Below are 12,030 nucleotides of genomic sequence, written 5' to 3' on the forward strand. Positions count from 1 at the left end.
CTTGTATTGATAGGATGATCTATAAGGCAGAGAAGGGGAATGAAGGAAAGAATGAGGCCTAGAGAAGGCAAGAGGGATGGGACCCAGGCATAAGGAGGCACCATCCTTGGGCAAGAAGGACCATCTGTAGACACCATGGATCCTGGTGGAGGGACTCTCCCTGCCATGTATTGACAAAGCCCTTCACCTGCAATGACTTCCCCTTGTCCCTATTTATTTTTAAATTTTCATGTTTAATTACTCAAAATATATTTTCATTTTACAAAAAATATTAATGTGTATAAAGTAAAAAGCCAAAGTCCCCACTTCTTGTCCCCAGTTTTACTCCCTTTCTTAGAAGAAAGCCCTGTGATCAGTTTAGTGTGATTCCATCCAGGCCCTTTCTGTGTATTTTCATTTGTACATGAAGAAATAAACACTTTGTTGGGATTTTTCCCATAAAGGCTATCATATTGTGTATAACATACTGTAAATCAGTGCTTCACCTTAACAATACTTCTTGGAGCTGTTTTCCTTCTTGTCCGATACTGCACAGTGTTTCATAGTATAGTTGTTCTTTTCTCCTATGGGTGGACATCCAACTTATATCCAGAGTCTCATTATTCTTCATAATGCTGCAATGAGCATTTTGTACTGACTCTTTGGAATATGTGTGAGGATTTCTTAAGAAAAAATTATTGGACCCAAATGTTTACATTTTTAATTTTAATAAGGCCTCCAAATGGGCTACACCAATTTATATTCCCACAATTAGTATATGAGAATATTTGTTTTCCCACACCCTTGCCAATACTGGATATTGTTCATCTTCTTAATTTTTTCCACTATAACAACAACATGGTATTGTTGTTCTCACTTGTAACCTCCTGATTACTAGTGAGTTTGAGCATCTTTTCATAGGCATCACCCATTGTCTCTGTCCTATCTAGTCACCCTCTGCCCACGCTGCAGCACCTACCCCTCAGGGATCATCCCCCAGCCTCTCTGTCTTCAGCTACATTTCTTTTTTATACCCCTCCAGACAGCCCCTTCATACTGACCCCTATCTAACTGGATGATTATTTTCTGAGATCCTATCATGTCCTTCAATACCAATGTCACCTCCCGTATAATATCTGTTTACTAATTGTCTCATGCTCCACCTTCTCATGCCCAGACTCTGAGCATCCTGAGTGTGGGAATCAGGTGACTTCATTTTGTAGCCCTCTTACCTGGCACAGTACATGACACATGGCAGGTGCTCAATAAAAGAATTGCTGAACCAGCTCATAAGGATATCAGTTTGCCCTTGTAGAATGCTTTACAATATGCAAACCTCCTTCACATGCATTTTCTCAGATTATCTAAATCAAATAAGATTTGTTGGGATTAACATTTTGGGGGAAATAGGCAAAAGAGTATAGCTGAATTAGCAACTGCATGATGTGATATGTAAAAATATGTAAAAATAAATCAGTGTAACTTAAACCCTTGGAATTCTAAGTGTGTCCTATAATAAATATTCTGCAAGAAATTAGCAAAATTAATTAAAATATTAAATCACACAATTAACACTAAAATATTAGCCATATGTAATCAACAAATAGGAGAAAATGAATTTAAGAGAAACATCAATTCAGTAGCCAAGTGGAAAAAATGAAACAAAGAGATTTGCTAAGAAGTGAATTCGGCTAATGATAAGTCAAACCTTGATGTGAATTTTTGCCCAGAATGATGTAATTTTGCAACCCAGATTAATCAAAGTAAATGAACACTCTGCAGATTTCTCTAGTAGAATCATTGTAACCAACTGAACTTGAGATTTTAGGCCACCTCAATGCTTAAATACAGATCACAGAGATAATTCATCAATATTCTTCATAAACTCTTCTGTGAAATACGAGTTCCACAAGATGTTAAAGGGTACAAACACACATTTCTTAAAAGGCATGTTAAGTCAAATAAGTTTTGGAAATGTTAATTTAAATAAAGGGAAACAAGTTTATTTGGTATAAGGCTTATTATAGCCTTCACTATGCGAAAAAGCATTGTATATCCTCAAAAAAGCATAAAACATTCAAAAATATATAAAACATTTCCTAAACTTATTTGACCACAGAACTATGTAGAATTTGTGTGTGTGTGTTATGAGAAAAATTCAAAGAAACTGGTGTTTCACAGAACATCCTTTGAGAAATGCCGTTTAGGTCATTAAAACCATCTGCTATGTCACAGGTAATCTTTTCAGATGTATAAGCATTCACAGCCTTAAATGTCTCCACTTTATCACAGTTTAATGTTCACCCTAATACAGTGGCCTAGAATCAAATCTGGGGCTGGGAAAGGCCGGGATGGAGAGAGCTACAACTGCTTCAAGCTCAGAGAACAGGAGGGGAGGAAATCTTAGTAAGAGGTTAACCTAACAGGTAGGAAGCCTCGTCTGAGCCTAGCAGCTCATGAATTATTGAACACAATGCCTATGAAGTCTTTTTCCCTATACTATTTTTCTGGTCCAAATTCAAAATTTATCATGCTGTCCTGCTAATCTTTTTGTATGTGAACTCCTAGGACCTCCTCTGTAGCCATCCTCACCTCTGCATAATTAGCTTATTGCCAGTCTGTCTGAGTCCACGGTGAGTCATATTCTGTATGTTTATCACTCTCTGAGGCTACATCTTAGTTGTTCTGTGATGCAGTGAGTTAGGGGTTACACAGAACTCTGGGATGTGGCCAATATCAAAGGACTGAAAGGAATCTTAAAAGGCCTTTAATCTATCTCCCTGGCCCTATGCTGGCCTGACCTCCATCCACATTAGAAAGAAAGTTATCCACCCTTTTCTTAAATTTTCCTAGCAGAAAAGGTCCCTGGCTAAAGCCCCCTGTCTGGTCTCTAAGTTACCCAAGTTTATCCTAATTTACTCCCCTCCCTAACCCTTCACATCAAATGTCCCCAGGTATTTCTCACCAACCCTCCTGCTGGAGCCTGTTTTTTGTGACTTATTCCCTAAGATTCAACTTAACGGAGCCTCATAATTTATACCCAAGCAAGCTGTGCCTCTGGACAGAGTCAGAAATTGCCTAACAAGAGGATCACCTGAGGTCAGGAGTTCAAAACCAGCCTGACCAACACGGTGAAACCCTGCCTCTACTAAAATTACAAAAATTAGCTGGGCATGGTGGTACACACCTGTAATCCCAGCTACTCAGGAGGCTGGGACAGGAGAATTGCTTGAACCCAGGAGGCGGAGGTTGCAGTGAGCCGAGATCATGCCACTGCACTCCAGCCTAGGTGACAGAGTGAGACTCTGTCTCAAAAAAAAAAAAGGACATTGACTAAGAAATTTCATCAGAATATGCTACATCACTCTTGCTTGAATCGTATCACATCTGGTTTACCTCAGAGATCTCTGGCAGGCTGCAAAGCCTTTGGAAGAACTCCATTTTTGCCTCTCTCCAACTAGGTTCTGCCTTGAGTCAACATAGGAGGCAATCTTTTATTCCATTTAAATCAACCTGTTTAATTTGTCTACATTACTCTTGAGGCCCATTCTTGATATTACTCTGTTTTGTTCTACCGAAATGCGGTGGGGGGAGGCAGTAGGAAGCTCTCAGAGAAAGTGATTTTTTTGTGTTCCCTGAGCCAATGTTGGGAAGAGTAACAGCCATTCTGTTTGAGTTTTACTCATTTTGAATTATGGTGCTAGAAATCAAAACCCAACCAGTGTGTTTTCACATGAAATGCCTGTACTGCCAGGCCCTCCAGTAGAAGGAGCTGGTGAAACTGGAAAGTTAACATGACTCACTTCCATGCCTATGCCCGGAGTTGAGGATTCAGTTCTGTAGGCATTGGGCAAAGTGTGGAGAAAAGAACTTTTAAGTACCCTTCTTGTGCATTCCTCAACTAACAAGCCCAAAATCAGTCACCTCCTCCTAGCACATTGGACCGGATTTTGATATATACAACAGAGCAGAAAGAGAAAAATAAAAGATCACACTGGGACACTGGATTTTTGTGGAGAAAGGAGAGCAAGAGGAGGAGGATTTGAGGCCAGAATGATCATGACAGTTTAGTCTCATTATGCATAGCATCCTAGTAGCCTCAGCTTGTCCTATGACTACAAGCTCAAGACCCTGCATATATATAATTTTCTATTAAGCTATCTTCTCAATTTGCAGACATATCAAAATATTATATTGATCCCACTACATACTCAGGATTTCTGAGCACTCCCTGAGAAATGCAATTCCTAAAATGTATAAGAGAGATTATAGATTCGGGATGGGAATGAAAGAAAGCAGTATCTTTTATTATGTGAAATACTTTCTAGTGCTTGGTACAAGACTTTCATCCCAAAATTCTAGATGCTATTTCTAGTCAGAAATGTTAATAAAACTATCTCCTATTGGTAAAGATTTCTATATTCTTATAATGAAAGGTGCAACTAACTGTATCTATAATATTAATACCTACACTATTTACTCTTCATGAGCAGGACATGAGCAAAACAATATTTTGGTACATAAATTCCATTCTTAGAATGATCAAAAATACATTTGTGACTAAATAGGTAAGAATTACTTTCCCAAAGAAAAATAACCCCTTTTTATTGACCATAAAATTATTTTAGTATCAAACTCAGATCCAGTGTCCATTTGCCATCTGTTTTTCCAAAATAAAATACTCAAGGCCGAGGGCATAAATGACGCAGTGTATAAGGTATCCATTTCAGGCTTTTGAGTAAGATAGCAGATTGAACACAAGCATTTACATCTCTCCCTCGAAAAGCCCTACTCTAATGATAGTAAATGAATTTGTCCACGAGGACAAAGAGAACAAGAAGAGCCAACAGCCACAAAACGTTGGAAGCTAGAAATCAGACAGATGAATGGTAACTGACTTAGTAGATTCAGGAGAGCTGCATCATAAGCTTGTTGGAGGGAATGCCAAGAAGCAACCCAGGTGTCACTGCAGAAGCCCTAGAAGACTTGGGGATTAGTTACATGTGGGCGCTCTAGAAATGCAGGTGAGGCTAAACCAGAAGTATTGGTTGGAAGATTGCTGAAGAGCAGTTAGCTCCTCAGACCCCTTCCAACTCTCCACAGGTGGTCAACTGCCCATCCCATACTCTGGAATAAGACTAGAGCTTTATTCTCTGGAAACACTAAAGTCAAGGGCCTCTGGACTGGAAGACACCAAACATAAATGAGGAGAGGAGTATCCTACGAAAATACATGAATGCTAAATGTTGAGGACCTTTCCCTACATGCCCCAGAGTGCTGCCAACCCAGCCTGTACTCTCCTGGCTGCAGACTAGAAGATCCTTCCCTGGGGAATCTGAATATCCCAAGAGGAGAGTCCCACAGATGCTGACAGCAGGGTTCCCCAGGAAAGGCCCAGATAGCTTATCTTGCAGTGACGGCTGTAGTCAACAAGCACAGCCAGGGGCCCAGCTTCCAATCAAAATCAATTAGCTTTTTAGCTGGCAACCAGTTTCAATATTTAAAAATAAGCCTATAACCCAGGATCATCACACATCTGAAGGAAACCTCAAACATGAAAGACAATACAAAAACAAAGGGGAAAAAAAGCAACTTAGAGAAACACAGACTATGTACTAAGGGGGATAAAACTTTTTAGAAAGTTTAATAGTCTACATATTAAAATAACAGAAATTAATATCTTCAAAAAGATAAAAGAATTCTGTAGCAGACAAGTGCTTCAAAAAAGGATAAAAGAAGATGTTACATTCATAAAACAAGAACATTAAAATTAAAAAGATATTCAGAGAACAAATAAGGTCATTTGGAGATTATTCTGGTAATAGCAGACGACATTCATAGAAAGATTAAAAAATAAAGTTGAGGATATTATCCAGAAAATGGAGAAAAAGGACCATGACATGAAAATAGGACAGAGAAACAGCTAAAATTACAAGACTGGTTCAGATGACCCAATAGTTGTAGGGAAAAAAGAGAAAGGAAGAAATCATCAATGAAATAATTTAAGGACATCTCTCAAAACTGAACATCATGAATTTCCAAGTTGAAAAGGTTTATCAAAGGTCTAACACTGTGAGTAAAATCAGACACACACCAAGACTGCCATCATAACATTTCAGAACACTTGGAATGAGATGCTACCATAGGCTTTCAAAAGATCAAGACACAGAGATGCTTCATACTTAACAATGCTGGGGAGGCTAAAAGCCAAAATCAATCAATTCCTTCAGACTTGTGAGGGAAAAATATCATAACTGTGATGGTTAATACTGAGTGTCAACTTGATTGGATTGAAGTATAAAAGGTATTGATCCTGGGTGTGTCTGTGAGGGTGTTGCCAAAGGAGATTAACATTTGAGTCAGTGGGCTGGGAAAGGCAGACCCAACCTTAATCTGGGTGGGCACAATCTAATCAGCTGCCAGCGTGGCTAGAATATAACCACGCAGAAAAAATGTGCAAAGAGAGACTGGCCTGGCCTCCCAGGCTACATCTTTCTCCCATGCTGGATGCTTCCTGCCCTCAAACATCAGACTCCAAGTTCTTCAGTTTTGGAACTTGAGCTGGTTCTCCTTGCTCCTCAGCCTGCCTACAGCCTATTATGGGACCTTGTGAGAGTGTGAGTTAATACTTAATAACCCCCCCATATATATATATTCCATTAGTTCTATCCCTCTAGAGAACCCTGACTGATACCTAATACAGATTTATGTTATCATTGTATAACAAACTGCCCCAAACTTTCATGGCTTAAAACAATAATTGTTTTATTATATCTCACAATTTACGGGGGGAGGGGGGCGGTTCAGGAATTCAAGCAGAGCTTGGCTGGCCAATTATTCCTCTATATGAAATTATGGTTACTCGATGATATCACCTAATGGCTGGGCTGGGCTGGGCTGGGCTGGAGGATCCAAGATGGCTTCACTCACATGATGTGCCTGGGAAGGGTCAGCTGGGAAGGCTGAGTTCAGTTCAGCTACATAGGGCCTTTTTTTTTTTAAGCAGTTTTAGGCTTATGAAAAATTTGAGGTGATTGAAACATGGAGGCGGATTTCTCATGCATGGTTTAGCACCATCCCTGTTCGTACTGTCCTCAGGATAGGGAGTGAGTTCTCATGAAATCTTGTCATTTAAATGTGTGTAGCACATTTGCTGGCTCTCCTGCTCTGCTTTTTCCATGTGACATGCCTGTTCCCCTTTTGCCTTCTGCCATGATTAGAAGCTTCCTGAGACCTCCCCAGAAACAGATGCTGCTATGCTTCCTTTACACCCTGCAGAACCATAAGCCAATTAAATCCCTTTTCTTATAAATTACCCAGTCTCAGGTATTCCTTTATAGCAATATGAGAATAGACTAATACAATGATAAATACTTAGAAAATTAAGGAAAGAAACAACAGGAAGTTATTAACTCTACAGAAATAAAAAAGTTAGAAAATAGAAAGTAATCATTGATTAGTTGTCAATAGCTAAATCCTCTTCTAGAGTAGGAAGTGAACAGATAATGTCAAAGACTAACAATCAAGAAGTAGCCTTAAAAGTATGTTACTTAGAGATGAGGAGAAAAATATCAAAAGACCCAGTCAATTAAGGCTGGAATTGGAAAAATGGAGAGTGGAGGGAGGTGTGGGGTTGCTATTTATCATCACAAGTCTTATATACACACATAGGTAAGTTATTTGGTTCTATGAGACCCACCACCTCAAGTCTTTGTTGATTTTAGCTTCTCAATTAGACTTCCTTTGGCTACTCTAATTCTCACTTCCTTTTTTCATAGAATTTATAACTTTCTAGCATACTCTATCATTTGCTTTTTTATAATGTTTAGTTCTTTTATTGGTCTTTTCCTGTTGAAATATAAGCCACACAGAAGCAGGGATCATGTATTTTAATTTTCCAATATAACTCAGTGCCTAGAATAATACTTGGAATGTAGCAGGTGCTCAATAAACATCTATTAAGTAAATTATTTTTTAAGCTATGTGCATGGGTAGCTTTGATTTTAAAAAATAAATACATTATTCACCTCAAAATTCTACTACAAAGCAAAAATCTCACACTTAAAATATTGCTCAGGCATCTTGGTCTTGTATTAAAAAACATTATCGTTGGTTTTCCCAGACTTCAATAAAAGGATACTATTTTCTATGCATCCTGAATGCCCAAATACAATATATGCTTACCTTTCTGAAGCACTGAGACAGTTGCCAAGCACTGTAATACAATTAGTAAGCTTTCATATAACACTTAATAATTGGTGATTGTATGTAAGGTTGTGAGATGTGAACTTATTATAATGAAAAGAAGATAAAATACATTTGAAGGTTACTCAAATATTTTGAGCTAAGTTATTATTTTTTAGTTTACATCTGGTCTTGTTTCAAAGATTTTAGGAAGCCTATGAAAGTTTAGAGAACATAACAGTTAATTACATTTAAACTAAATTTTGTTGCATTAATTAAACTACTTACATCTATATTAAGCAAAAGAAAATGAAAAATCAAAGATGAGACAAAAGGGAGCCAAGAAAATGACTTAAAATATATATATAATTATAGCCTGATACTAGTGTCAAATTTGTCTGTAAGCTCTGTGTTTATTAGTATTAGATTCAAGGAACAGAGATTCAACATATATGCTTTTATTTCTCTCACACAGAAAGGTTTAGAAAATGTGCAGTCTGGAATTGATATGGGAGCTCAACTCCACCCAGTTCTCAGGGATCCAGGCTCCTTCCAGCTCACCCCTCTGCCTTCTCAATGTCAACCTTATTCCCATAGTTTAAGATGGCAGCTTTCCTATTCTGGGCAGGAGACTGGAGAAAGGGTACAAAGAAGGAACCAGAATCACCATCCAATCATTTCCTAAGAAGCATTACCAGAAATTGCCACTGGATAGTTCTGATCCCATCTCATCTCACCCAGAACTTAGTGATGTGCCACTCCTAGCTGCAAGAGAAGCTGGAAAATGCAATCCTCATTCTGGACAGACATGGGTCTTGCTACAAATTCTATAAATTCTATAAATTCTATAAATTCTATTATAGCTAAAAATTCTATTATAGTGCATGAAGGGAGAATAAAGCTGAAGGACAATAATAGTGTCAACCACAGCTTCATAGCAACCAAAAAAAAAAAAAAAGAAAGGAAACATGGTCAGGTTCAAAATAACAGAGTCAGTAAAGATGAGCAATTGCTCAAGAAATGTACAGCAGTTCTTGGTAAAAAGTATTTGAAAGGGATGACTCTGGAGGTCTTTGTACAAAAGAAAAAGTTTTATGTCTTCAACAGTATTTTTACGACACCCATACAACTCAATTTCATGGAACTGCTTCTCATAACAACTGCCAATGTTACATTCACAGTTCAGAGAAAACTTGTCAGCAGAGATTTGATTTTTTGAGTTCATTTTAACTGTATTTTTTTAAAAACATGATGTAAACATGGTTTGTTTAAACTTCTTTATGTGAGTATCCTGACCTTAAATATATACATATATATTTGTTTCAGAATTAAAGAAAAATCTATTTACCTTCGCTTATGGAAAAGAAACCACTGTAATCACAGGGACTACCAGAATATTTCAAGAAATGGTACGTAACTTTCCATTTAAGCCTTCATCAATGTCCCTGTAATGATTGATTTTATTTCATAAGTACCTCAAACCTGAGATTCGGATAACAAGGATCACAGAATAAAATGAATGGTCTCCCTTCCAATGCCATTGCCCTTTCTGAAAGAAGGGCCCTGTGCTTAGAGCCATTTACCCACAGCAAAGGAGAACAAAAACAACCTGCAGTCAAGGGGTTGACCAAGAGAGCAGATCATTCGCCCAACAGCAAAGTTCTAGCAAGGCCAAGGCACAGGATGTTTGAGGCTCAGGAGGCAAGACCTAAATGAGCATTAGCAGAACAAGAGCTGAGAAAAATTAAGGTCATCACAAAAGCTCTGCCCTCTCTGATGGTGCAAAGTCTCCCACATTTCTGCTGGTGTTGGAGTTTTCAGTTTCACCTGTGTGGGTTTCAATCTTCCACCTTGGACCTGGAGGCGGTCTATTGCCACGAGATTCTGATGAAACTTCTGATTGATAAGCCATGGCCTGGCTAACACCTAATGAATTGCCGAGGAATGTTTTGTAACACCATAATGCTGAGATGGTAAACAGTGTATGTGTTGCCACTCTGTCTTCCTAAGCCTGGGAAAGATATTGCTAATCAGCCTTGGCACTCTTGTCTGCTATGCTCAGATTCTGCCTCAGCAGTTCTCGAAACACAGCACGTCTGACAATCATCATCAACAAATTAGGCTTGGCACATGAAGTTAAACCTATTTGCCATCCCTGTGCTATCTCTAATTAACAAAAGATGTTGAGGAATTTTCTAAGCAACAAGCGTTTAAACTAAGTATGTGTGTGACCTACAAATAATGTATTTCTTATAATAAATATTCTATACAGAATAAATGCTCTCCTCTTCTAAGAACAATATAGTTTTTTTACTAATAAAATAATTACTGCCATTAACTGAGCTCTTATCAAGTGCTAAGAACACTTTATGTTTATTTCTGTTAATCCTTTCAACAACAGACACTGTAAGGCAAGTATTATTAAATTTCTTCAGTACTAATACTATTGATTGTAATAGCTCTAGGGAGTGTTGAGGGAGGGAAAAGGAAGGAAAAATTACAATGTTCCCATTGATCGCAGCATTCAACTCAATACCAAATGCATTAAAATATACTTCTCAGAATTGAACATTAAAATAATATTCACACCGTAGCAGCTGGGGAAATGGAGGCATGGAGAAACCAAGAATCTCTTCCCCATACACAAAGATAGTAAGTTACAGAGGAGACACTTCTACCCACATTATCTCACTCCGCTCAGATACCAACGAAGATAATACAGTCATTGGGCTATGATCCGAGATGATCTGCAGAAAGAGATCGGCCTCATCCCTCTACAAGTGAACACAATCAATAGTTAATGGACAGTTACAGTCAAATCTGGCCATGTGACTCATCACAGATACAAAGTGAACATCAGGCCTGTGGCTGCACTTTTTTTTTCCTTTAGTAACATACTGAAACAGCCCCCAACACTGTCAAATACCCTCTGTCAATGAAGATTATAAAAAACAAAGCACAAAAAAAAAAATCATCTGTGAGGAATATCATGCAGCCCTAGAAAATGATGGCTAAAAGTCAAATATATTTTTATTTGGAAAGACAAAACACCGCCAAAAGAAAAATCAGCATATAAAATTGAATCACACAGTTTAGTTTCTACCACATTTTTCAAAGAAAGGGAAAAAAAGGTATACATAGGAAAGATTGGTAGAAAATATAGAAAATCATTATGTTTTGATAAATTATGGGTGATTGCTTTCATTTTTTTTCCACTTTTCTGTTTCCCGATGATTTTATTTTTATATACAAATAACCTTTAAAAAACTTGACAGAAACTGAGTCTAGGAGTAGAACAGGGCTTGTCCAAGGTTCCATAGCCAAAGGTATGAGGTTAGGGTAAGACACTGAGTGATAGGATTCTGCCAGAAATGCAGGCTGCAGGCTGCTCTTTGTTACTTGTGACTCTAACCCAGCATTTCTCTTTCACAACACCCAGGTGTGCAAGGTCAACATCACCTTTCTACCCAAAATAAATGTAGTGATCTTTCATAAAATCATAAAGACCAGAGTAAGATAATCCAAAAAGTATACCTAGGACACTTGATAGTAAATGGTTGTCCTTTTGCGATCTGCTGTCTTGACAACATTTCTTTAAAATTCAGATGCAAAGATAAAAGGGGAGACAGGAGACAGGAGGAGAACCTAATCGTGTCAAAATGTGCTCGAAGGCTGTGGCTTTTGTCAGACTTTTGTCTAATGAATAGATGCCAGGGAATAGGGGATATTTTCTTCCTTTTCTTTGAATTTGCAGTCCTTACAAATGCATAAAATGTATACTTTGTCTAGTATTACTATCCTTGACTATTTTTCTAAGACTGTAATTCTAAAGATTTTTTTTAGTTTCTCAGTTACTCATTATTTAAT

At 37.9% G+C, this 12,030-nt stretch overlaps 1 protein-coding gene across 3 annotated transcripts in view; it reads left to right on the forward strand.

Moving 5' to 3' along the window:
* AOAH (acyloxyacyl hydrolase) overlaps positions 1 to 12,030 on the forward strand; it is a 210,607-nt gene that overhangs the window by 137,648 nt on the left and 60,929 nt on the right. For all 3 annotated transcript variants that reach the window (XM_054493687.1, XM_054493688.1, XM_054493689.1), the window contains exon 13: positions 9,490 to 9,572. In XM_054493687.1, coding sequence (XP_054349662.1) covers positions 9,490 to 9,572 — 83 coding nt within the window. The remainder of the gene's footprint in view (positions 1 to 9,489; positions 9,573 to 12,030) is intronic.

The sequence above is a fragment of the Pongo pygmaeus genome, chromosome 6, assembly GCF_028885625.2.
Source record: "Pongo pygmaeus isolate AG05252 chromosome 6, NHGRI_mPonPyg2-v2.0_pri, whole genome shotgun sequence".
In the NCBI taxonomy this organism is placed as follows: Eukaryota; Metazoa; Chordata; class Mammalia; order Primates; family Hominidae; genus Pongo; species Pongo pygmaeus.